Source organism: Metopolophium dirhodum, chromosome 1 (assembly GCF_019925205.1).
Source record: "Metopolophium dirhodum isolate CAU chromosome 1, ASM1992520v1, whole genome shotgun sequence".
NCBI lineage: Eukaryota > Metazoa > Arthropoda > Insecta > Hemiptera > Aphididae > Metopolophium > Metopolophium dirhodum.
Window position 1 is genome coordinate 99,371,113 of NC_083560.1, and position 26,681 is coordinate 99,397,793.

The 26,681-nt window shown below is 33.2% G+C and overlaps 4 protein-coding genes across 4 annotated transcripts; 2 read left to right on the plus strand and 2 right to left on the minus strand.

Moving 5' to 3' along the window:
* The first annotated feature begins 1,237 nt into the window (after window positions 1-1,237).
* On the plus strand, window positions 1,238-2,213 carry LOC132948253 (putative nuclease HARBI1). The gene is made up of 2 exons (XM_061018660.1): window positions 1,238-1,822; window positions 1,900-2,213. Exons 1-2 carry the CDS (start codon window positions 1,474-1,476, stop codon window positions 2,211-2,213), a joined length of 663 nt encoding a protein of 220 aa, XP_060874643.1. The 5' UTR covers window positions 1,238-1,473.
* Window positions 2,214-2,865: 652 nt separating this feature from the next.
* LOC132936123 (uncharacterized) lies at window positions 2,866-5,119 on the minus strand. Its single transcript, XM_061002809.1, has 7 exons — window positions 4,649-5,119; window positions 4,420-4,577; window positions 4,235-4,300; window positions 3,962-4,012; window positions 3,503-3,586; window positions 3,283-3,360; window positions 2,866-3,216 (listed from the first exon to the last, which is right to left on the minus strand). Exons 1-7 carry the CDS (start codon window positions 4,915-4,917, stop codon window positions 3,017-3,019), a joined length of 906 nt encoding a protein of 301 aa, XP_060858792.1. The 5' UTR covers window positions 4,918-5,119; the 3' UTR covers window positions 2,866-3,016.
* Window positions 5,120-10,512: 5,393 nt separating this feature from the next.
* Window positions 10,513-15,598, plus strand: LOC132934613 (uncharacterized). The gene is made up of 5 exons (XM_061000946.1): window positions 10,513-11,788; window positions 11,859-12,027; window positions 12,988-13,275; window positions 13,365-14,173; window positions 15,324-15,598. Exons 1-5 carry the CDS (start codon window positions 11,727-11,729, stop codon window positions 15,373-15,375), a joined length of 1,380 nt encoding a protein of 459 aa, XP_060856929.1. The 5' UTR covers window positions 10,513-11,726; the 3' UTR covers window positions 15,376-15,598.
* An 8-nt stretch (window positions 15,599-15,606) lies between these two features.
* On the minus strand, window positions 15,607-16,278 carry LOC132948262 (piggyBac transposable element-derived protein 3-like). Its single transcript, XM_061018667.1, has one exon. It carries the CDS (start codon window positions 16,276-16,278, stop codon window positions 15,607-15,609), a length of 672 nt encoding a protein of 223 aa, XP_060874650.1.
* Between the last annotated feature and the right edge of the window lie 10,403 nt (window positions 16,279-26,681).

A 26,681-nucleotide genomic window follows, 5' to 3' on the forward strand; every position in this document is an offset into this window, starting at 1 on the left:
GTCTGCGTTTCTCCACATTCGCAAAGTGGAGAGTCTACCATTCCCCATTTGTGAAGTAGGTAGTTGCATCTTCCTTGTTCCGTTCTTATTCGATTAAGCGTTGTCCATGTAGCCCTTGTGCCATCCCAGCCAGGGACTTTTTTAAATGGTTCTTTGATCAGGTCTTTATTACGGGGTTCTGACTGTTCCCAGCGTCTCGTCCATAGGTACTCAACTGATTCGTTTTGAGTTTCTGCATGCCATATGGGAGCTCTAGACTTAAGGCGTAATGGCGGATGTTCGAGGATGTCAATTTGTAGTGGCAAAACTGGTAGCAGGCTTTTTAGCTTATGTAATATCTTTGTGGTGTGTGATAGTCTCCTTAAGTCTGGGGGGGCTATATTCGAAAGGGTGGGTAACCGTATTGTCTGAGTGGACCTGACTGTACCTGATATGATACGCATGGTATGGTTTAGTTGTACGTCAATTTTAGCGCAATGAGCGCTTCTAGCCCACACGGGTGCACAGTATTCGGCTACGCTATAAACCAGCGCTAGTGCTGTAGTCCTGAGTACATTGTTGTGGCAGCCCCAGGTGGTGCTAGCTAACTTAGCCATAATGTTGTTGCGTGATTTTAGTTTATTTTTCGTTCCCTCCAGGTGTTGGTTATATGTTAGGGTCCTATCAAATTTCAGACCGAGGTATTTGGGACATTCTTCTGATACAATATTTTCCCCATCAATTTGTATCTTTAATTCTCTGTTCGCTTCTCGGTTGTTAAGATGGAAAACCTTTGTTACAGACTTGCTTGGATTTAGTTTTAAATGCCACTTTCGAAAATATTTTTGTATGATTATTAGATCATCGTTTAGCGTTTCCTCAAGTTCTGTGAAGGTTCTGGCTTGGGCGACAAGTGCTACATCATCAGCGTATATGAATTTTCTTGAGCTCGTGCAGGCAATGTCAGCAGTATGGGGAGGGGGGGAGGTGATGCTATACCTTCTCGAGGTCTCCCCTGTGAGTAGTGTATTCCTGGTCTGCTTTCCGAATCTCTCAAAGATTTTTCCACGGATCAAACAATGAATACACGAAACCAAATAGCATCGAACCGACAGCCAAACATCCACGGATCTCCTGGCTCATCCGACAAAAACAGTTCTTTTAAGGACTACCCCACTGACGCACGTGATCATCGCGTAAATACCATAAAAAATAAAAAAGCTACGTTTAGTACTGTCTTGAGATTGATAGAAAATGAAATATCACCTCCTTCTCAAAGGTAAGTAACTTTTAATACAATTTGAAAATAGTTGCTGCATGAAAAACAGTGATACTGTTGGAGACGACAACATCTATTGTAACGTTACACTTAATTGTGGATGTGCACAGGAGTCTCAAGATGTGTAACTTTTTTTTGCTATGATGACAGGATGGTCCTAACTTGATATTGATGTTGTCGTCGAATAACCAACAGTATGTAAGTCCTTCAACTGTATGTACAAGTTGTATTGCTGTGGTTTTTTCTTCTACCTATGGTATTACTATTTTTGTTTCAGAAACAGAGCAATATTAGCTCCTTGTAAGCTGTACATGATGCTGAGGTATTTTGCTACATGTTCTTTTTTGTTAGCGATTTCTGACTTTGTTGGAGTTAGTGAATCATCAGCATGTCGTTACATTCACCAAACATATAGAGCCGTAGCAAAGCAAAAACAAAAATTCATGTCGTTTCCAATGAACGATGTTGATACAAAAAGAGTAGTCACTGGATTTTACAGCCGGAGCAGATTTCCCAGAGTAATAGGAGCTATAGACTGTACCCATATAAAAATTCAGTCACCAGGTATAAATAAAATATAATACTACTGCCACCAACAATATTCCTTTTTATGCAACTATGAGTCAATGTAACTTTTATAGGTGGAGATAATGGGGAAATCTTCAGAAATAGAAAAGGTTTTTTTTCCATCAATGTCCAATGCATTTGCAATCCATGGCTCAAAATTATAAACATAGTTGCTCGATGGCCAGGGTCATGCCATGATCAAACCATTTTCGACAATTCTTTAATAAAACATAAATTCGAAACAGCACTCATAAAAGGATATCTCTTAGGTGACGGTGGGTATGAAGTAAAGCCCTACCTTATGACTCCTCTGCTGTCCCCTAGGACACAAAGCGAGCAGTTGTACATCGAAAGTCACATCAGGACTAGAAATGTTATTGAAAGGTAAATATTGCTTGGTTGAAGATGGTAGGATATATTTAAATGTATTTTCTGATTATCATTTGTACCTGATGTATCTAACCAATGTTTTTTATCATGAGTAAGAAATTGATGTTATTTATTACAATATTATAGATGTTTTGGAGTTCTAAAACGAAGATTCCCAGTGCTCAGCAAAGGAATTACAGTTAATTTGAGTAACACCCAAGCAATAATAGTGGCATGTGCTGTTATGCATAATATCTGTATTGATATGCATGATGATGTTCCAAATGATTTGTGTGAAGACAACTATGATGGAAATGTCAGAGAAGAAAACTTTTTCGATTTGTCAGGAAACACAAGAGGTAGGCAAGAAAGAGATCGGGTGATCAGGGACCACTTTGCCAATTTACAGTGAGATTGAACATTTATATGGTAAGTAAATAAAAATTAAAGTTAAGATTTAGGAACTTCATTATTATGATTTATAATGATTTGAAAATAACAGTAACAAAAACAAATAATAATAATAACTTTTACCTTTTGAGAAGTAATAACATAATTAATACAATTTTTATGGTGTGTATATATACATAATTTATGTAGTAACAAAAAACAAAAAAAAAATAATAACTTTTAACTTTAAAATATATACATAATTTATGTAATAACAAAAAACAAAAAAAAAATAATAACTTTTACCTTTTAAATATATACATAATTTATGTAATAACAAAAAACAAAAAAAAAATAATAACTTTTACCTTTTAAATATATACATAATATATGTAACCACACATTTTCTAAATTTTAGCTAAAAAAAATAACTTAATGTTTTGTACTATTTATTTTGGTTTTTAGAAATTGTATTTCTAATTTCATTTTTTCTTCTTTTAATATAGCATTCCTTTTTCTAACATCGTTTATTCCTATTTCCTGTTCCAACGCTTTTATTTGTAAATCTACTAATTTGTCCTTTTTCTGCAAGAGGTTTGTTGCCTCGGCAGATTGGCTTTTGTAAAGTTTTTCTAAAATATAATAAGTATATATTATACAAATGCTGAATAGAATAAATTCAAACATGCAAAACTCACTATTTTTTCTGAGGGGAGTACTTTTTACATGTTTTATGTGTTGAGGAGTTACCACGTCCCATTGGCTGACACTTGCACCTGAGAAAATGATATCAAATTAAAAAGATTCTTTGTACCTAATATATTTATTTGTATTATTGTAAAAATATAAAATTTTAAAGAAAGGCTATTATTAGCATAGATATATTATTTTGTTGTAGGCAAGTTTACATTAACATACCAAAGTCAGTACAGCTTCTTTCTGCCTCAGAAGTTTCATAGTTAATGGGGACATCTATATCTATGTTTTCTTTCCTGAATGGTTCTGGAAAAACAAAAGCATAATATTCATGACAACATTAATAGTTAACTTGTTATTTAAATTAAAATTGTAATTAAAAATAAGACTATGATAATAATAGATATTTAAATATTTAAATTATGTTTAATATAATTATTGTACCTATTTAAAAATTAAATATTTTTGATTGAAAATCAAATAAACTATTTATGTATTATTTGTATCAATAAAATATTGTTTTAAATATAATGTTTGTTTTGTTATGTTAATTAAATATACAATTTTATATTATTATCATGAATGAGGTTGGTAGGTTATAATCAAAATATAATATGAGAAAAAAGCTTGAAAAGGTATCAGGCAATACCTACACACAATATGCAAAGTTTGGAAACTTACTTTGTTTATTGGTTGATGTTGATGGTATGGAGTCCTCAGTTTCATGCATCACTGTTAAGTTAAATTATTTAAATTATAATTTGCAAAAATGTTAATATATGTTTATATTACGTAGGTAATATGTATATGCATTAATGTTAATATAATTTATTCTGCAGCAAATAAGATATTTTTAATCAAAACTATTTAGCTAAACATTTTTAAAACATAACACTATCAGAATATAAAAGTATTTTTTAGAAGACTAATTAATTAAATGTAATATGGTCTTACCAGTCACATAGTATGTTTCGTTGTCTTTGTCTTCATAGTACCCACCATTGTCCATTAATTCATTGTCTGAATGATGAATAGGTATTGTCAGTATAGAAACATAAGACAAAAAGTATAAGAAGATATACAACATTTTGATAAGCCGTCCAGCAACTATTTTGTAATATAAAATAATTTGAGCCTACCGTTAACTAAATTATCAGTACTGATGGCTTCAGTATCATCGTCGAATTCCGATTGGAGACCATCTACAGATAATTGAATTATGCTTTTCAGCTTCTCTTCCCTAAAATTAAGGGCTTGGGAAAGGTCTTTTCCACCACCTGTTTTTAGATGTTCAAATCTTAAATATAAGGAAAGAAAATATGAATTAGACATTGGAATCGTCACAAATGAAATCACGATCACACTTACCTTATTGATGCACTTTTTATCCTGACAACTTTTTTTAAATTTTTGTACTTCAATTGAAGTTGTTGGACGGTGCGTGGAACTAATAGTGATTGACTATTAAATTCCGACGCTAGTTTTGTCCAACACGCTTCCTTCTCCTTCCACATTACTGCGTCGGTTTTCTTATCCTCAAGAACATGCTTGTGGGTGGTCACTAATTCCACTAGCAGTTCTTCTTCTCTACTATTGAAATTGACGTTCCTCGACCTCTTCACTGGTTTTGAGTTCATGTTTTTATGCCAAAATATCCGTGAACCAATTTAAAAAGTACAAAACCCAAATACACAATGACTTTTAAAAACGAACAGTAATTTAACAACTTTATCGGGCTTATTATCAATGTTATCAGTGAAAAATAAATGTTATCATTAACAGGCCTCCAGAACAGGCCAATTTAATGGCCAATCGTAAGCTAACTTGAGGTTAACTAACTCTCACACATAAACCCGTAGTGAAACCGAAAATATGGTAACTCTGGGTTACCGGATAACTCGGAGTTAACTAATCTGCGCTTTAACTCCTACATGGTGAAACCGGCCCTAGATGTTTTAGAAAAATATGTATTATGTAAGAATCCTATAAATATATTAATAAAGTTCAGTTTTTCTAATGTATCTAATTTATTATTAATTATTACTATATATAAAGTATTAAATATAGGTATTTTAATATTTTATATATGTGCACCACCAACTATTTTACCCACGAGCCGCCACTGCCGATACGGTTACATCAATAACATCCTGAAACACGATGTAGGCGTTAATTAATAGTAAACTTTTAAATGTTCCTATCACCTATGTACTTACGGCGTTTGGAGGGTGCCTTTCGCGGCGGCGGATGGCGTGCGGCGACGGCGGTGCCGGAGCGGTGCCGAGGTGCAGGATCTGCACCGCCCCATTGAATGTTATATTTGTAATATTCATTCTAAAAAGAAAAAAAGATGAAACATTTACAGTATGTCAGCGCAATATATTTGTTTTTTCTCTCCGACCTGTGCAACGTAGACACAGTATAAATATTTAGGCGAATGTAAGTTCCTACACGAGAGTAACAGGTAAAAAAAATACACACGTTAGTTCCTACACGGCGGAAAAAGGTACGTATGTAAGTTCCTACACGGTAAAAACCAGGTACCTATGTTAGTTCCTACATGGCGGAAAAAGATACGCATGTAAGTTCCTACACGGTAATATCCAGGTACGTATGTTAGTTCCTACACTGTGGAAAAAAGGTGTAAATATGTATATACGATGTATATACGAATAAATACATATATGATGATTATATAATATAATACAAATTGCATAATGCATTTTAATTTTTCATAATTGAATATAATATAATATAAAGAGTAAAATATCAACAAAAAAAATCGCATAACGCATCGTCACAAATAAATATAATATGATGATTAAAAAATATAATAAAAATGAAAACTTATATTTTATGAGGTTTATTTCTATAACTTAATAATTTAACATAATCGTATTTATTTATTTTGCTTGTTCTATAATCTGAAATTTTTTCATTTATAAAATCTTCTTTTTCGGCGTATTTTTTACTGATTTTTGGTTTTGGGTTATTAATTGCAGTTCTTATTTTTATATTATACGTATTTACTTGAAAAAGTTTGAGAATTTCAATAATGTTAAAAATATTTGGATGTTGGTGATAAAAATTAGAGTTAAAATCTGAATGAAAACTTTCACAAGCATTTGTCGTAAACTATCTGAACATTGCCGCGCCCACATTTTCGGAGGAAAGATTGATTCATTTGATATATAATTGTCTACCAAATAATCACAAAATTCGGTTATAGCTGCATTTTTAGGTTTGTCTGCCATAAAATATTCTATAAAACATTCTGCCACTTCCTCTGGATTGAGAAAAGGAAGTTCAAAAATATGTACTAACCATTTTCCTACATCGTAATTTGCAGAATTAAATTGTGGTGCGTGACCTAAATTTTGAATTTTGCGGTACCAAGCTTGGCCCAAATGAAAACGACATCCAAACACCTCTGTTTCCGGAAAAATTTCAAAAACTGCTTGATGCATTGCTATTTCAAAATCTAAAATAATTTTTTTAGGTATTACTCCAGCTATTTTTATTGTTTTCAATAATGCAATGTAAGTCTTATTTTCTTTATTTGGCAATAAACAAAACATTAACGGAATGTACACTCCATTTTTAATGCCATGAATCGTGTATAGTTGCGTATAATATTTATCACTATAGTTAAAAGTACCATCCATATAGAAAACATCTAATTCTTTTAACAAATCTATATTTGTTTTACATGAAAAAATAAGTATTTCATTTAGCGCATCATTTTCATATAAAAATAACTCACCTCTATTTGTTTTTATGTCTAATAAACTTAATATTTCGTGAACTTCTTTTCTTGATGTTGGCAGTTTGGGGAAACAATGCATCCTTGCATTATGAATATTCCTTGCTATGAGTTTTAAGTAGGGTGCAATCAAATCTCCTTCGTTAGCATAATTTGATACTTCTTTTCGTATTATTTTTGACGGTTTTTCAACTATAAATTCTACAGCTTTTCTTTTGCAAGCATTGCTTATTTGTTGCCGATTTAAAGTGCTATCACTTGCATGGCGGTGATCAAAACACGATTTATCTGTATTAATTAATTGGGCATTTTGACCTAAAGTATAAACTTTTGCACTACACTTATTTATTACACAACGCCACGTAATTTTATTTTTTTTAGATGTATGATGCTTAAAAAATTTAAATTTATTCAAAACTAGTAGTTGTTTGCCTTTTTCACTCAACATGAATTCTCGCTCATTGTGAATTTGTATAACTGTACCTATATGATTAGTATAAACGGATATGTACGGACACTCAGATGTTTCGAACAATACTAACAAAACTTTTAAGAGAAATAACTAGATGTACATTTTACTGTGTATAGTTATAAGACTTATAACTAATTTTAAGATTATCAAATCAAAATCAAGTTCTGTATCATTTTTATCGATGATGAAAAGTCATAAATATCTTGTATGTCAAAAATATAGATAATAAGATATTTTATCTTTTTCCTATAGGTATAGGGGATAATATTATCAGCTTGTAGCTTGTCGTATTTTCCAGTGATTTCGTATATACATTTATAAGTATTATAGCTATACGAGCGTATAAAATTTCAATAACAAATCTAATTATTATATGCTTATTTGTGAAAATGTGTTATGCGATTTGTATTATATAATATATAATAATCATATATTTATTCGAATATACATATTTACACATATATATACAAATAGGTACACTTACATATGTACCTTTTTCCGCCGTATAGGAACTAACATAGGTACCTGGTTTTTACCGTGTAGGAACTTACATACGTACCTTTTTCCGCCGTGTAGGAACTAACATAGGTACCTGGTTTTTACCCTGTAGGAACTTACATATGCCCGTGTAGGAACTAACATATGTAATTGTTTACCTGCTACTCTCGTGTAGGAACTTACTATTCCCCAAATATTTAACAACTTTACCGGAAAGCGTGGACAGGTGCTTACAAAAAACTAAGCCTTCTAAGTTTAAACATTAAATATTTTAATTGTTTGACGGAAAGCATATGTTACATTATACTGATTGATAAATACCTGCGATCTGCGGTGAACGTTTTAAAAAAAAACAAATTAAATTAATAATACAAAATATACTCACATGTTGTCCGTCGGACGGCAGTCGGATGTTAATTAAGAACGGTTTGTGGGACGTCGGCGCAGTTAATTGTCAACGCAGGTAACCCATGCAGGTAACAAATTGATTAATTGACATTATATCGACATTGATTGATACACACGCAAATATAATTTTCAAAAATTCCCGCCTTCGACAAAATACCGCCAAAACGGTAGGTCTTATCACCGGACGTTTATTGTCGATCTCACTATCAGAGAATAACTGTAGGCGCGACTATTACTTATAACGACAACAATTACTTATTACTACGGCGAAAGTCATTCGAAGTGACTGACCTGCTAGACACCCAAAAAAATACGGCGGCTATATGATTTGCATGGACGCCCGAAATATTTTGAATTTTTTTCATGTTAATTATTACTTAATTTTGCGTTTTCGGTGACAGTAATGAACGCTGTCCGTGATTCGACGCAGTCGGATTGCTTACATGACGGTGTGACCCGGCCATCGCACATTGTCCGCTATCCGAGAAAGTCGGATCGCCTACCCGGAACACTGAGGTGACTGACCTGCTAGACACCTTAAAAAGACGGCGGCTATATGATTTGCATGGACGCCCGAAATATTTTGAATTTTTTTTGGCTGAGATGACTGACCTGCTAGACAACAAAAAATCGCGGTGGCTATATGATATTTTTTACGGAACTTCAAATTTTCGGCGGCATATCCCGGCATAAATAAGGTCATCATTTTATAGTATGGGATATATAAATGTTTTTGATTAAATAAACATTGTAGACATAATTTACGTAGGTATATTGTATAAATTTATTATTTAAACATAATAGACACACACAGCTTAATTGTTGAAGTTTTGACAGTAATTTGCAACTCAAACTGTGGCATTTTTTTCCACGTTTTTTTTTTTTTTATAACAAATAATTATTATATATACACTACAGGTACATGTTTATATGTATGTATGTATTGATTAATATAATATTACGTATCTATATGTTATTTATTTTATTAGGAAGTATAATTGCACATTTTTGAAAATTGCTATATAAAAATAGTTTGGATCTTTTATTACCGTCTGTCCGTAACATTAAATGCCCTTTGGACCTTAATTAGTTAAAACTTATCGCTCGGCAGTGGAATGGAGATGATAACTAAGCTTTGCGGAACCGTACCGTGTTATCCAACATCAGGCTACGGCCAACGTTCGAACGAGAAGGTTGTATATGCACAGAAACCTTGGTGATTCTTTTGCACATTTTAATATTTCGAGACTCCTAACAAGTGCTTTCCTTATTCCGGGTTTTTGTTTTTGGATCAGGCGATTTTTGATACCGGTAAGTACAATTTTGATAGACATAATAATATTAGCATTATTACCTATCCGCGCGTTTGGCAGCGCGTATCGTTAATGGCTGCTTCTGTACACACTGCAAGCATTGTACATATAATTTTTACCATGGCGCGTTTCGTTTTTAAAGTTTTTTATATCCACATTCGTACTGGGACTCACTGGTGACTGACACTGTGGTCCACGTTGGCCCGTTAGCCGTTCCGATGAAGCCGTTTGTGTCTGAGGTAAACGCAAATTAACATTGCGTACCTACCCATTCATTCTACTTTGTTTCGTGGCTTTAACATTATATGAGCTCGGTTTATCGGTTTTTCATTTTTTTTAAACTATTAACAATATTCATTTTATAGTATTCTAAAAATAACACTAAACTACCCAAGGTGCATATATCACCACTGATAACATACTGATATCATCATAATAATATTCGAATATTCGATTACAACGACCGAGATGATTTGTTTTTCGTATTAGTGATTTAGTATTCAAGTATTTTATTAGTAATTATTATATTTTTCTATAACAATGTTTTTATTATATTATTCCATATCATCCAGGCTGTTGGATACCAAATTCATTATTTAAACTTCGCGCGACGTGGCCGTCACGTCCCGTGCGCAACGTTGCCATCCTGGAGTCTATTGCCGGCGCGCCGTAAAGTCGAACTTTGTACCCTTGGAGAGGGGACTGTCGCGCCGCAGTCGTTCCTCCAGCGTCCGGCCGCCGCCGCCACAGACTTTGTTGTTGTTTTCGACCCGTCTAGGCTAAGTGTCGTGTCTCCGCCTTCTTGGCATAAAACCACATGTTGTTTGACCAACGCGACCCGGTGCGCCGCCGCCGTTAAAACCGCCATTATTTTTGTTCCGTGCCCCCGATCCTCGCTGCTCACGAGTTCGTCGCGTACAACCATTTACGCGATTCGAGTTCCGGCCATCTGTGCCGACATTACGGCTTATTGTCTTATGTCCGTCGCCCATCCGTTCTTTTTCGCTGTGTGACCCCAATCCGTGGTCACCCACGTGTCTACGTGTTTGTTTTTCGCCCGTCCGTTCGACGACGTGCGAACCCGTCCACGCGGTAACCCTCCGCGCCCCGTTTTATTGTGTTTCGTCGTCACCAGTACGACTTTCGCCCTGCGAATTTGTCTCACGCGTCCACGTGTCTTCCGTCCGCCCGCCCTACATCGGGCGAACGTGCCAGCCGGGACGTGTCATAGTATTGTCGTTTGTGCCGCGTTTCTACGCCGCGACAACGGGTGCGTAGGGCCGACCCTCATTTTGCCCGCGACATTTCCACGCCATCGTCGACCACTGGACGCCTGTATTCGGTGCCGTCGACCATTTCGCCGTTGTCGACAGAAGTGCCATTGTCGCATAACCTCGCCGACGTGAACAGCTGAATTCACCGTCGTTCTGGGACAACTGCTCCATCACCACGTTATCACCTGCTCTCAACCTTAGGGTATCAGGTCGTACACACGCTCTATTATTATTATTATTGGTCGGCATATCCGTTGTGTTTATTATTATTATTTATTATTCGTCGTCGTCTTCGACGTACATTTTGTATTTTTTATATATATTGTTTTGTTTGGCCGATCAGCTTGTGATCGCGCACTATTTATATTACTAACCCTAGCGTGTAAGATTTATTGAATTGCAGAAATATTACATTAAATTGTTACATTGTATACTACCAACGATTGTCTTATGTTTTGCATTAGGGTATCTCGCATCATCACTACAATAGTTTAAGTTCTTATTTCAACCAGCTCCTATTTTATCAGCTTTCTTTATATACAGTCCACTCTCTCCCTCCTTTACAGGGCTATCGACGACGTATTTTATTTGCTGTGACGTAAGTAACCGCACATGACGGGTTGCGTGTAGGTCGCCGTCCGTGCGCACATAAACACACATACGCGTATACTCGTCCGCCGGCTTCTTGTGCAGCTCTCTCGCACACAGGCTATTCACAATGGTGAAACTATGTGTCATATGTGGAATCATGGATGGTGACAACGACGTTTCAATGCACAGGTATTTACAATTTCAACCAACTTATAACAATAATATAACATAACATGTTATAAATCACATTCATCCTTAGAATTCCAACTGACGTGCGTCGTCTTCAGTGGGTGGAATTCGTGGTGAAGCAAGGTTTTCCTGTAAACCCAACCTCGAAGTTGTGTTCGAGGCATTTTATCCCTGGTCATGACTACATAGAAGGAGAGGCACAACGCCGCCGTCTGAGGCACACAGCAATCCCATCTTTGGTGAGTGCATATCATATATCATACATAAATCTCCAAGTATCACAACTCATTCATTTCAAACCCAACATATTAACACTGCATTACAATAAATGTGACATACCTATCCACCTGGCTGTACAGCAATAAATACACCTTCTGATGGATAAACAATAAAAAACAGGCTTACACTACAGCAGGATGATCTATTGAATATATATGGACCTCTACAATATTTTATTTCATCCTACTGTATTGTTTTTTACCCACATGTTTCTGATGTAACTTATGTAACTCATTTATAAATAAAATGTACGCCTATATACTTACCACCAAAATATGTAATTTTTTGATTAAAAGAGTTTACCTACATAACAATGTAACAAAATACATGACATTATTATAAATTTCACTTTCTGATATTAAGTATAACAATATTGTATTAATGTTATTCAGATGATTTTTTTCACTTAAAAATGCCATGTGACGTCATATACTGTAATTACTACAACCATACTTAACTACTACAACAGTCAACCCACTGTGCTCATAATTTAATATAATTTGTTTACTTAGTTAACTTAACTTACACATCATTTTAAATATATTACATAAAACTAAACTCAACAGTTATTATATTAAAACATATTAAACATATTAAACAATATACTTATAACACAGTTTTATATGACACAACAATTATTTGTCACCATAAACCTTATGTTATTCAACAATTTTTTTTTTTTTGTTACGCCTAATGCTTAATATTATGTATGGTTTGGTACATTCTACAGACTAAAAAATTAATAACTATTATTATATTGTGCATTGGAAACAAATATGTAATATAAAATATTGTTGCCATGTTATTGTTTCACAATAAACACAGTATTGTATATTTGGTTTACTCTAGAATAAACCGTTATTATGATTTTATTATTTTGTTTTTAAAAACATTTAAATTGACCGCCTATGGTTCTATAGGTATTTGGACCATACAGAGAACGAGAAGATCATGTGGAAAACGTCGATGCCGGTATACAAGTTCAGATGGATGAATTTTTGTTGGAAGAGAACATTGAGGTAGTTGAAGTCATGATGGTCAATGACAACATTGAGGTAGTGAAAGTCGCGATGGACGACAACAACGTTGAAATCGTTGAAGTTCTCATTAACGGAGACGAACAAGTACCAGTTAAAGTCGAAGTGGTATCAGATGATGATAACTTTGTTGGTGTTTTCGACCTTTCACCACTATACAACATTGAAGAGGTCAGTAAATATTTTGTATAATTATTATATTATTAATTTAATGTTCATTAAGGAAAAAACTAAATACAACTATGTCTCTTAAATTTCAGGTTGAACAAATCGCCCCAGTTGTCGCTAGACTGTTGCTAGACCGTCCGGCTGGCGTTCAGCACCCACTACCGGAACCACACAACATAGGCACGTTGAATTACGTATGCCAGTATTGTAGGGCCCGCCACTTTAAGTGCGAGGAAACAAGCCCGAATCATTTTTCTACATGCTGCAATAACGGTCTGATGGCCGTTTCAGGGCTAGACCGTCCGGCTGGCGTTCAGCACCCACTACCGGAACTACACAACATAGGCACGTTGAATTACGTATGCCAGTATTGTAGGGCCCGCCACTTTAAGTGCGAGGAATCAAGCCCGAATCATTTTTCTACATGCTGCAATAACGGTCTGATGGCCGTTTCAGGGCTAGACCGTCCGGCTGGCGTTCAGCACCCACTACCGGAACCACACAACATAGGCACGTTGAATTACGTATGCCAGTATTGTAGGGCCCGCCACTTTAAGTGCGAGGAAACAAGCCCGAATCATTTTTCTACATGCTGCAATAACGGTCTGATGGCCGTTTCAAGACCGCGTGTGTTGACACCTTCACCGCATTTACTACAGAGGTTGTTGGTTGAAGATTCGGTAGACGGTAGACACTACCGAAATAACATCCGCCAGTATAACAACACTTTGGAATTTGCTGCTTTCTCCACCGACCTCAACACACGGCGCTTGCCAGGTCGGGGACCGAATGTGTTCACTGTTCATGGGCAGGGATATTGGACAATAAGTAATGACTTGATCGGGAACGATCCTATCCAACGCAGATTCTGCCAGCTGTATTTCGTCGAATCGGCTAGCAAGTACGCATGTCATTATTCCAATTACCAATTGTTATAATTAATTACACTATTTGATTAACCTTATGACAATGTAGATTTACCTGCCTTCTTACACTATTCATTTATACATTTTTTACTTTGTTTGCATTCATACATTTTCAATTAGTTACAAATACTTACTTTAATAAGTAACTAGAAAAAGATAAATTCTTATTCGCAATCACAACACATTATTTTCTAAATATATTAACAATGTTCAGTCACAAATTAAAAGTTAATTTTATTTTGTTCATATTCAGTTACGGATACAGATTTATTTCTCTTAAAAGTATTGTTATACTTGGTAGGTACACGGAAAATTCTTTATATACACTGCTTTTTAATATATACTATGCTACATAAGTTACTGATTGATGTCAAGTGCTGGTTCTCTATCCGAATAATTGTTGGTCAGCAATTACATATACTAGCGTCATTACGCTTCAATGTATGACACAACGTTGGTGTTATACACTACACTATTTGCATTGTCACAACTCATTTTTAACTAATCACTAACTTACAATTAACACATGCCACACTTTATACTACATACTTACCATAGACACTACACTTTACATAATGTATAACTTATTTCAATTGCGTTACTGCTGTCTCTGATTAGATATTGGTTTTTTCCTATTTCATTTATAATACCTATGCTTACAGCTAATAATTTCTATACATAATTTTTTTTTTTTTGTGTATTATGTGCGTACACTACTCCTATATACAAAACTCAACTTCTACTTGAATATTTCTCATTTCATTTCAATTGAACACAAACACACGTGCCTAGAGTTATTAATGAATTCTACGGATTACTTTTGTTTGTGTTTCTTATGTACTTAAATACATTTCAACTCAATGTATTTAAACAAAACACTTTGTATTCTACATTGTAATACATTTTGCATTATGCTACTCTTTTTCATTTTTTTACACCAACACATCACTCTTTCACTCTTTGTTGACATTATGTGTGAGCATCAATTAAATAGGACTCTGTTGTTGACACTTCTGAGAACATCAACAATACACCAATATATGCGCTACAAACATGTACCTACACAACGATTAATCAATTTCAATTTTGTAAAATAAATCATAAAACCTTGTTACTTTGTTACAGAACAATGCGAGAAGTGTGGGCTGGAGAAAACGCTCCCGGCAGAGATCCTTAGTTGCTTCCAAGGAGAGTGAGAATGCATTTTGTCGCTGACGGAAATGTGGACAGGAGACGATACAACCCACCGCCTGAAACGGTTAACGAAGTCGAAATATTGTTTTGAAATAATAACTATTTTATTTTTTTCACCAAATTTGTTTTTAGTTTAATAAAAACAATATCTTATGTATATATATGCATAGCGCAATAAAATATTAAAATAAAACATTAATCATCAATTATAATACTATTTACTATGATATGAAGCAAAGCACATTACACATAATCCAACATTGCATTTTAAACACTGTGTACGTCCTTTGGACGTACAATTGTCGGCACCACATCTTCTCCTCATACCATTGGCAACTGGTATTATTAAATGATCTCTCCCATCATACCGTGCAGCATCAGGAATTTTAGCTGAAGGTCCTGGTCGTTTTGGCAAATTTCTGTAGGTAATCAAATATGTTTTCACGATATCACGTCTGAATTCAAGTTGAGATAGATTGCCACCAGATTTTTTGTGAAGAATCCAAGCATTTTGTATTGATACATCGATAAGCCAAGTAAACAAACACCACCACCATTTCTTTCCACGTAAACCAATTCTATATCTGTTTACATTCTCGTCCATTAAATCAGTACCACCCATAAATTGATTATATTGACCAATACAAAGAGGTCGCTGAACAATTATGGTTTTTTTTTCTTTTCTGGAAAATCGTTTGACTCCTGATGTAGGAATACTTCCAAAACACGTAGAAGCTACTGTTATGACAGAATTGTCTAACCATCTTGAATAATGAATGCCATTATTTTTGTCCAATATATATTCAAAAGTTCCTCTATCTTTTTTTTTCCAAGCTGTTTTTTCTGTAAGTTTTATATTTTTTGGTAATCGATTAATACGTATCATCCCTGTACCATTGTAACCATTTGCCGACAAAAAACGTAAAAGTGTTTGGTTAGTAAATAAATTATCAAAAAAAAAATTATATGGTAAATTCATTTTTTTGGTTGGAAATTCTTTCAGCATTTCGTAAAACGGAGCAGTGCATTTGCCAAAGTATAATTGAATTTCAAGGGTTGTATATGGATTATTACCCTGATAAAAATCAAAATTAACAAGGTAACCTGAAGCTGTATTTATATACCATGCTTTAAATCCAAACCGTATTGGCTTTCCTCTAATGAACTGCTTACAAGAATGCCGTCCAAAATATTTAATCATGCTCTCGTCATAATTTAGTTCTTGTTCAGGAACAAAGTGTTTTAAAAAACGATTTTTTAAAAGATTTTTTAAAGGCTTTAACTTATAATATTTATCAGAGTTTATATTAGAGTTATCTGCACAATGCAGTATACGACAAATTTCTTCAAATCTATCGCGGCGCATACAATCCTGTACAATTATATTTTGCATATCAGGAGAACTATCCCAATAAAAGCGACGTCCAGACAATGTATTATAGCCAGACAAAATCAATATACCAATAAAACATTTTATTTCGTCTGTAGACAAATTAGTATTTGTAAAACCTCTATAAACTGCATAGTTCAATGATTCAGTTATGAGCAACTTCATTACTTCGTCATCAAAAAATAGCTCAAAAATATGAGTGGGTGACATTCCAGAATAAAACGAATAATTAGGTTTTGGAAAAGTACCATTGAATTCTAGATTACCTCGAGTCCATTGTGGCTGTTCAATAGTTGGAAATGTAAATTCTTGATGTGTGAACTGAAGGTCAGCAATAGATTCTTCATCATTTGTTAGAAAATCGCTCACTCATTGTCCATTTGTAAGCTCGATTTCCGCAGATGCTTGTAATTGCCGGCCACATAAATTATCAACAAATCCTCCATCTTCGTCACCAGAATCTTCATCGGTTATTTCATTTGGGTCAGGAGGTTCAATGTATATATTTGCTGCATCCAAATCGTCAAAATCATCTAAAATATTCAAAGCATCTTCGACTGTAAGACCGTCTCTGGAAAAATAATATATAATACGTCAATTGCATAGTCATAACATATAAGACGAATGGGCCCATATGGTGACACCATACTAAACAAATGATAACTCATAGTAGAAATAACAAATCGGAAAAATGTTTCTAAGAATATATTAGATGCAAATAATGTATCACACATGCATTAATTATAATAGTTTATACTTACTGTAGCCGAATACCGGAAAAATCAAAAAAATCGCTCATTTTAAAACTGTGGTTGAAATAATACACCGTCAATAAACACTGTTTACAAATAAACTGTTAAACATAATACCAAAATGAAGTGCAGATAACATGAAATCTGATCTGATGCAATAATAATACATGAAATATATCTATACGGATTTCCCCAATCATGTTGTAAAAATAGCAATACGGGTGTACCCATATGGTGACGTTCGGCGCTGATGGGTTAATATCAAACTAAAAATACAAAATGATGTTGTAGATTCAAGAAAATCATTGTCGATTTAACAAAATTATTTCATTAACATCAAACTAAAACTACAAAATGGTGTTGTAGATTCAAGAAAACCATTTTGTCAATTTTACAAAATTTTAATCTGTTGAATTAACAAAAGTTTTATCTCTTAATCAACAAAGTTTTTCATTGACCGTATATTGATCAAAATATTGTTAAATCAAACCAAATTTTTATTGATAACACAGGGATATTTATTACAGTGTACTCTTTCCACGAGGAGAGCTCGGTTGGCATCAACGCTTGCTACAAGAGGGCCCTCGCCGTACCCCTGTTCGCAATCGGAACAGTATCAGGGAGTATACTTGCTATCGTCTTGCTATTCGTTACAATGGAAACAACGATACTATGAGTTTATTACATAATGGTCGATTTCTGTTGCAACAGTTTGTGGGTGATCATTACGTTCGAATGGAAGCGAACAACTTACAGTACATTAGATGGCATCAAGCTGAGCTTTTCGCCGAATCGTATCAGGGACTTGTGGATCACATCAACCAACAGCTCCAACTCAACGCACCCATGTCGGGTGTCGGTCGTAGGATGATTTTGCGTCGTTCACAGGTGGTCCCCGTTTCATGAAACAGTGTTATCATGACGCGATGGGCATTGTGTGTAAGTGTGAAAAGCCTAAATAATTATGACTATTATGAGTTATGACTTAAGAGTTATTTTAAACATTTTTTTTCTTATTTTTTTAGATTTGGGTTTTAGCTACAGGCTCAATTTGAGGCTAAAATGTAAAACCTTCTAGGGGGGCTAAATACAACTGCAGGGAGCAAAATACTTTAAGTTCACTATTTTTTACATAACCTATACAGAATATTTTTTTTAAATACCCAAATCAAAAACTTTAAAGCCTATTATTTTGTATGTAGATTTATCTTTAATGTAGGTACCTATATAATATTATTATAATACAGTAACTACTAACTATACAGAAATTACCTATGTTGTATTATTATTACAAATTATTAATTACTATATATTATATAGGCTTATCCTATGACAGTAGCTGGAAAACAAAACAGATCTTTTAGTGCAAAATATTTAAAAGAATACTCTTGGCTCGAGTACAGCTTAGAAAAAAATGCTGCATTTTGTTTTTGCTACCGAAATTTTGGTTGCGGTGATGTTGATAAAGTATTTACAAAAACTGGCTTTACAAATTGGAAAAAGGTATTAACAAATTAAATATGCAGCTGTATTTTAGTTCTAAAAATATATTATATATAAACAACAAACATATAAATGTAAACTGATGTAGTGATGTGTATGGTGAATCTAGTGAATCTAGTATCTAATAACTTTTAATTTTTTAATTAACAAATATTTTTAATAATTTTATTTATCAATTATTGATATTGATTTTAATATGCTCTATCCATCTGCATCAAACTTATTGACTTTTTATCCAGATGTATCATCCAAACTTATGGAATTGTTAAAATTAAAAATAAAAGATTCACAAAGTTTAAAACTACTAGATGAAATTCTCGGAAAGAATTTTTTAGAAAGTATGTATTCTCTTTAAGCATTAAATATTGCGTATGTTGTAAATTATTTTTTATTTTTCAGATGGCCGTGATGCCTGTATATTTCATCTTTTACACGCAGTATTTATTCCTACTGCAAAAAAATTCACTCGTAATGAGAAAGGCCAAAAATCCATCATAAAGTTTTCAATTCGAGATTCACAGCAGTCATTTATGATTAATGTTGATACAGTTTCACAGTTCGAAAATATAATATCTAGAAAAAAAAGGTATGTGTATTCAATAATTGGAGATTGGAGAAATATGTGTGTATGCTATAAATGTTTTGGTGTAATTAAACGGGCGTAGGTAAATTGAGTCCCAAACAAAATTACTGTTTTTCAAAAGCGGTGAATTGAGTCCCTTGTATAAAAGTTAAAGCGGTGAATTGAGTCCCCTGTAAAAAAATGAAAGCGGTGAATTGAATCCCTCGTATATTATTAGACTAGTTTTCAAAATTACCTATACGTATAATCGCGCGTGCACCATTAGTTATTGCCAGCATATAAGCACACCAATGTCATGTATTAATAAGATACTTATCTTATCGTATTTAGATGCGATTACTGTAGACTAGTTTTCAAAATTACCTATACATACAGTCGACAGTCGTGCACAATTAGTTATTGCGAGTATTAAGCACATCAATATCAACATTAATAATGGACGTAATGAAAAGTGAACGTAATAAAACAATTTTTATTTTTAATGGTTACAAATTTCGGTTCCATAAAATGTTAAAGAATGAAGTTCAGCGGTGGACTTGCTCCTTAAGTACATGTAAGTGCTATTTGAAAATCAATGATTCCAACACAGTTATTGATAGTTTTGAAGATCACAAACACAACAAACCAGACGAAAAAACTTTGAACCGGCAAAAACTTAGCAACAGTCTCAAACGAAAAGCTGTCGAAGATATTTCAAGTAAGCCATCCAAACTTTTACATTCTGAATTACAAAGAGAAAACGAAAATACATTAACTTTGTCAGATACGACTCTTATTAAAAGAAATATACGAAATATTCGATCAACTGTCCACCCTAATTTACCAAAAACTGTAATTGAAACGCATGAAATTATTAATAAAATAATAATTAAAACAAATACGGACGAACCCTTTATAATAGTTAATGATCACGATAATAATATTATCGGATTTTCAACAACGTCCAACTTAATGGTTTTATGTGATACAAATACGATATACGTTGACGGTACTTTTAAAAGTTGTCCTAAACATTTTTTACAAATCTTAACGATTCACGCACTTGTGAATGAAATGTATGTCCCACTAGTTTTTTTTTATTGCCAAATAAGGAAACCAAATCTTATTTTTATTCTTTTAAGTATACGATGGATCAGTGTACAATTGTTGGTTTAACATTTTCACGAAAATATATTTTTATTGACTTTGAAAAATCTATACATAATGCCGCGCAACAAGTTTGGCCAGCAATTAATAATAAAGGTTGTCGTTTTAACCTTGGACAAAGTTGGTGGGAAAAAATACAATGCCTTAGCTTAAGTACAAATTATAAAAAACGAAATTCGGAAGAAAGTAATTTTTTAAAAATTTTTTTTGGTTTACCATTTTTAAGACCGAACGATGTTTACGATTGTTTCATTGAAGATATTATGCCAAAGGTTCCTGCAAATGAAAATATAAAATTATTCACCGATTATATTTTAAAAACATACATTGCATCAGATTCTACATTCCCGCCTAATCTTTGGGCTGAATTTTCGACAATATCTAATCGTACAACAAATAGTTGTGAATCGTTTCACGCAAAGCTGAATAGTTTATTTTATACTTCACGTCCAAATACAGTGAAAACTCTTTATAACGAATCTGAAGGGACCAAGAGATTTCTTTCGTTATAGAGAGTTTTCGTAAAGGAGAGGGTTTAAAAAAAAACAAAATTTTAATTATTTATGTATAAAGATATGTACCTATGTAATATTATATATCAAACACATCATTGTGTTTACATTATTTTATATATATTTACGTATTATATTAAATTATTATTATTATTATACATACTTATTAAATATAATTTAATTTTTATACTATACATATTTATACTTTATTTAAAATAGTCTGTCATCTTAGTTTGGACTATTTTATTTTGCCAATACTGTTTTTGTATTTTTCTATGAATTTCTCCCATGTTTTGGGATAACTTTGGATCATCTTCATGAAACAATAAGTACTTTTCTAATAATTTAGCCGCATCAAGTGCTTGTTGAATACTTGGTATTACGACTTCATCAGGTTGTGCTTCCTCTTCATCTTCCTTTTGCTCCTCCTCGACTTTTGTCACTGCATTTAGGATTTCTTCATCAGTTAACGATTTTGTTGTAACTAGATTTTCGTCTATTTCTACATAGTTTTGTAGGTCCTCAGGAGTAAAAGTATGCGGAGTATTGAACTGAGTAATCCACTCACTCAGTGTATCATCTTCATTCTCAAATTGTTCTATTTCTTCTTCAGCAATGGCAAAACTTCGAAGTCCAGCATGACGAAAAGAATGCCGTATAGTTTCTGCTGTTACCTCTTCCCAGGCTTTACTTAAGAAGTTCACCGCATCAAGCAAATTGATAGAGGCATTGCCATCAGATTCGATAATTTCCATTAATATTTTCTTTCTATAGTGGCCTTTCAAACTTTTTATAACACTGGTCCATCGGCTGTAAGATACTAGTTGTGTTAGCTGGGAAAAATATCATCTCTATGTTCATAAGATTAGATAGATTGGGATGAGCAGGACAATTATCCACGAGTAACAAAATTTTTCGCCCCTTTAATTCTGCATCCCATTTTCTTATTTCTTCTTCAAAAAGTATTGATGTCATCCACGCTGACTTATTTGCTTTATAAGTGACTGGCAACCGTTTAATATTTTTAAAACATCGCGGGTTTTTTGATTTGCCTATTACCATAATCTTTCTTTTTTCAGTGCCACTCATATTGGCTGCTACAAACGCAGTGATACGTTCTTTAGAAAGTTTACCTCCCACGCATTTTTCCCCTTTGAATTTTAATGTTTTATCTGGGGTCATTTTGTAAAAAATACCTGTCTCATCAGCATTAAAAATATTATCCGGAGTGTACTTTTCATTCAATTTTGGCCACACATTAATTAACCAGCTGTTAGTAACATTCAAGTCGACATTTATCCTTCAAGGATCGGAGCAGTCAACCGTCGTTATCTAATTTATGTCCTAAAAAAAGTCGAGTTTCGACGTTAAGGTTGAAAAATTTACAAAAGAAAATTTCCCGCCGATTTTTTTTTTTTTGAAAATTCAATTTTTGACCTCAACATTTATCCCCTTAATATTTGAGTTTATGAACTTTTAAAAACTCGAAAATGATCTAGGGACGCTTCTGCTTCGATCCTTGAAGACTTCATTACGATACGACTTATATTGAAGGATTTAGGTTTTTCGATAGGTTTTTAAAATTCGTAATATTTCGAAAACCTAAATCCTTCAATATAAGTCGTATCGACATGAAACCTTCAAGGATCGGAGCAGTCAATCGTTGTTATCTAATTTATGTCCTAAAAAAAGTCGCGTATCGACGTTAAGGTTAAAAAATTTACAAAAGAAAATTTCCCGCCGATTTTTTTTTTTTGAAAATTCAATTTTTGACCTCAACATTTATCCCCTTAATACTTGAGTTTATGAACTTTTAAAAACTCGAAAATGATCTAGGGACGCTTCTGCTTCGATCCTTGAAGACTTCATTACAATACGACTTATATTGAAGGATTTACGTTTTTCGATAGGTTTTTAAAATTCGTAATATTTCGAAAACCTAAATCCTTCAATATAAGTCGAATCGACACGAAACCTTTAAGGATCGGAGCAGTCAACCGTCGATATCTAATTTATGTCCTAAAAAAAGTCGAGTTTCGACGTTAAGGTTAAAAAATTTACAAAAGAAAATTTCCCGCCGATTTTTTTTTTTGAAAATTCAATTTTTGACCTCAACATTTATCCCCTTAATATTTGAGTTTATGAACTTTTAAAAACTCGAAAATGATCTAGGGACGCTCTGCTTCGATCCTTGAAGACTTCATTACGATACGACTTATATTAAAGGATTTAGGTTTTTCGATAGGTTTTTAAAATTCGTAATATTTCGAAAACCTAAATCCTTCTATATAAGTCGTATCGACATGAAACCTTCAAGGATCGGAGCAGTCAACCGTCGATATCTAATTTATGTCCTAAAAAAAGTCGCGTATCGCCGTTAAGGTTAAAAAATGTACAAAAGAAAATTTCCCATATCGATAATGATCTAGGGACGCTTCTGCTTCGATCCTTGAAGACTTCATAACGATATGCCTTATATTGAAGGAATTAGTTTTTCGAAATATTACGAATTTAATATTACGACTTTTTTACGGGATGATTAGTTCTCACGGGATAAGTGTTAAAAAGTCATCCGATTTTTCTATAATTAATTTAATCATCAGACCAGAGATAAGAGACCATTTCCCGTCTATAGAAATAGTTTTAACTTCAATCTGAAAATTATTAAACATTTTATTAACCCCCTTGACGTCATATTTTCCCCAAATGGTGTGACAAATAAATGTAAAAAATAATTATTGCCGATTTGCGGGTCGCCCGATAGTCGCAGGATTATTTTCACTGGTGTAAAGGTTTCTCCATCGAGTTATTATCTTGTTACATAAGCCGATTTAACTTTTATTTCTTACCTAAACCTTATAAAAAAGTATTTTTCTGGTAGACCAGATTATGCCGAATAATTAAATCTACTTTTTGTCACGGTACTATGATTATTTAATTTTAAATGATTTTCAACATAAATATATTTTATATAAAATCATCTACATACAAAATACACGGTACCCCCTTTACGAAATTATTTCTTCAAATGGTGTGATAAATAAATGTGGAAACTAATTATTATCGATTGCTCGGTTAACCTATGATCGGGGGAATATATTGCACAGAGGTAAGTGTTCTCCATCGAGTTCTCCCTGAGTAGCAGGTATTTATTTTTCCAAAATGTGATTATTTCAATTTTTTTGTATTTGAAAATCATCTAAATACAAAATACACGGTACCCCCCTTTACGAAATTATTTCTTCAAATGGTGTGATAAATAAATGTGGAAACTAATTACTATCGATTGCTCGGTTAACCTATGGTCGGCGGAATATATTGCACAGAGGCAAGTATTCTCCATCGATCATTAATAGCAACATCAGTATTATAATTAGTAATAATCCTCATTAAAAGGCAATCTTCTTCAAACATGTTTTTTGTTATTTCCTTAACTAGCTTTACAAAATCTACAAAAGTATGTAGCTGAAAATGATCTAGAAAATTCTAAAATCGAATTTAGTCCAAGATTATCTCCTAAGACAAGTCCTAACATAAAATAAACCCGTGTGTCTCCTCCTTCAGGAGTAGATATAATTATGCCATCTTTTTCCAAACTATATAAATCATCTATAAGACTTTTAAGACAAGATTCATTACCATAATCTTTCATATCAACTGATTTAATAATAGCTGCTAAAAAAATATTGGTAAGCTTTGAATTGTTTTCTAATAATGGAAATGAATAATACACAGCACTAACAGCTTGAAAAGTAAAATGGGAACCTAGTGGGTTATTTATTTCTAGATCATCTATGAATAAAAAATATGGAACCACTGTTTTATCAGAAAAATTCACCAAGGAACTTGGTTTTCCATAAATCACCTTGAAAGAAATTTGTCAAATTGTTAGAAGAATTTAAGTTATTTATACGGTCAAGTGATAACTGAAAATTATTTCCATGTTCAAAAAATTTTTTTGAATTGGAATTTCATGGGCATTAATAGACCTTTTGTAACATGTTCATCATACACCGCTTCTCCTTTATTGTATACAGAAGTTACTTCTTGGTTAATTATTATCTGGTTTAAATTACTTATGTACTGCTCTTGCATGAGCCAATTCATTAAGCGGTATTCAGTATTACAAAGTGTAAATGTGTTTGATACATCCAATGACAATTCTTTGAATGATGATAATAACAGTGGGTCATTAATTTTTTCCTTTACAAAATTGTCTAATAAAGTAGCTATAGGTTTGGTTATGAGTTCTACAATGCCCTTTTGAATATTCAAGATGATACATTTCTTTGAAAGTATTTACACGTGAAGGTGCTTTTAAAAATATCTTTTTAGTATTTTAAATTAATCGATCGACATTTTGATATTTTTCTCTTATGGCTTCACCTACTCTGTGTAGTCCATGAGCCATACACGTTACATGAATTAATTTAGGGTAAAATACTTTAAGAGCTTCGCCAGATTTAACCATGTACGGAGCAGCATCTGTTACATACAACAGTACTTTTTTATGAAATATTTTTTCTGGCCATAAAATGCTCATGGAGTCATTAAATAATTGGGAAATTGTTTGAAAATTTGCCTTTTGTAATTGCTCAACCGTTAAAACAATTGGTTTTGTACATTCTTCAGATGATAATTTCCCAATTATGACACTAGCAATATATCGTCCCTGTACATCAATTGTCTCATCGATAGAAACCCAAATTGGACTGTTCCCTATTTCATTCCTAATTTTACATAAAACTTCATCATAGTATAAAGGTGAATAGTTCTTTCGGAGGGTAAATTCATCTGAAAATTTGAGTTTTAGATATTTTTCAAAAAACAATTTAAACTGTGGATTGTTTAATTTAAAAAGTGAAATATCGTTAGCCACCATAAAATTACATAAATCTTTGTTAAACTCATTTGTATTTTGATTATTAGTTCTGACCTGATTAAATGCTTTTTTTATGAAAGGTTGAGTGGTCTTTTCTTCTTTCAATCTGCGATTCGATATATGTTTTGCAGTTTCTAAATGTTGTACTACTTGAAACTTTCTGTTACATGATACATTTACACAACAAAAATTGCAAAATAAAATATTTCCGTTTGTTTTAAATATGTTTGGATATTTATTTACGTACCGGGAAGCATTATTTACTTTAGGCATTATATAAAAATAAAAGTCGCAAGTTAGATTTTTCAAACAAAATATTCCGTACACTGTACACTACGCACGATAAAGACCATACTAAAACTAAATTCTGTGTTACCCGATACGTATTGTACAGTATACTATACTGTTATCTAATGTGGACGTGTTTAGGTAATAATAAATTTACCATTAGAAAATCCAATATTTGTCGTCATTCGTTAGCCGTCGATAACGATGATGTCGATTGATATATGAACTTATCG

What these genes read in the sequence shown, in the direction of transcription:
- LOC132934613 (XM_061000946.1), top strand. Translation starts at nt 11,727, where the DNA reads ATGGTGAAACTATGTGTCATATGTGGAATCATGGATGGTGACAACGAC. An exon ending in ACACAGCAATCCCATCTTTG is followed by an intron (nt 12,028 to 12,987) that starts GTGAGTGCATAT and finishes ATGGTTCTATAG; the next exon opens with GTATTTGGACCATACAGAGA. An exon ending in CACTATACAACATTGAAGAG is followed by an intron (nt 13,276 to 13,364) that starts GTCAGTAAATAT and finishes CTTAAATTTCAG; the next exon opens with GTTGAACAAATCGCCCCAGT.
- LOC132936123 (XM_061002809.1), bottom strand. Translation starts at nt 4,917, where the DNA reads ATGAACTCAAAACCAGTGAAGAGGTCGAGGAACGTCAATTTCAATAGT. An exon ending in AACATCAACCAATAAACAAA is followed by an intron (nt 3,587 to 3,961) that starts GTAAGTTTCCAA and finishes TTGTTTTTCCAG; the next exon opens with AACCATTCAGGAAAGAAAAC. An exon ending in AAGAAGCTGTACTGACTTTG is followed by an intron (nt 3,361 to 3,502) that starts GTATGTTAATGT and finishes TCATTTTCTCAG; the next exon opens with GTGCAAGTGTCAGCCAATGG.
- LOC132948262 (XM_061018667.1), bottom strand. Translation starts at nt 16,278, where the DNA reads ATGATACGTATTAATCGATTACCAAAAAATATAAAACTTACAGAAAAA.
- LOC132948253 (XM_061018660.1), top strand. Translation starts at nt 1,474, where the DNA reads ATGTACAAGTTGTATTGCTGTGGTTTTTTCTTCTACCTATGGTATTAC. An exon ending in TATAAAAATTCAGTCACCAG is followed by an intron (nt 1,823 to 1,899) that starts GTATAAATAAAA and finishes TAACTTTTATAG; the next exon opens with GTGGAGATAATGGGGAAATC.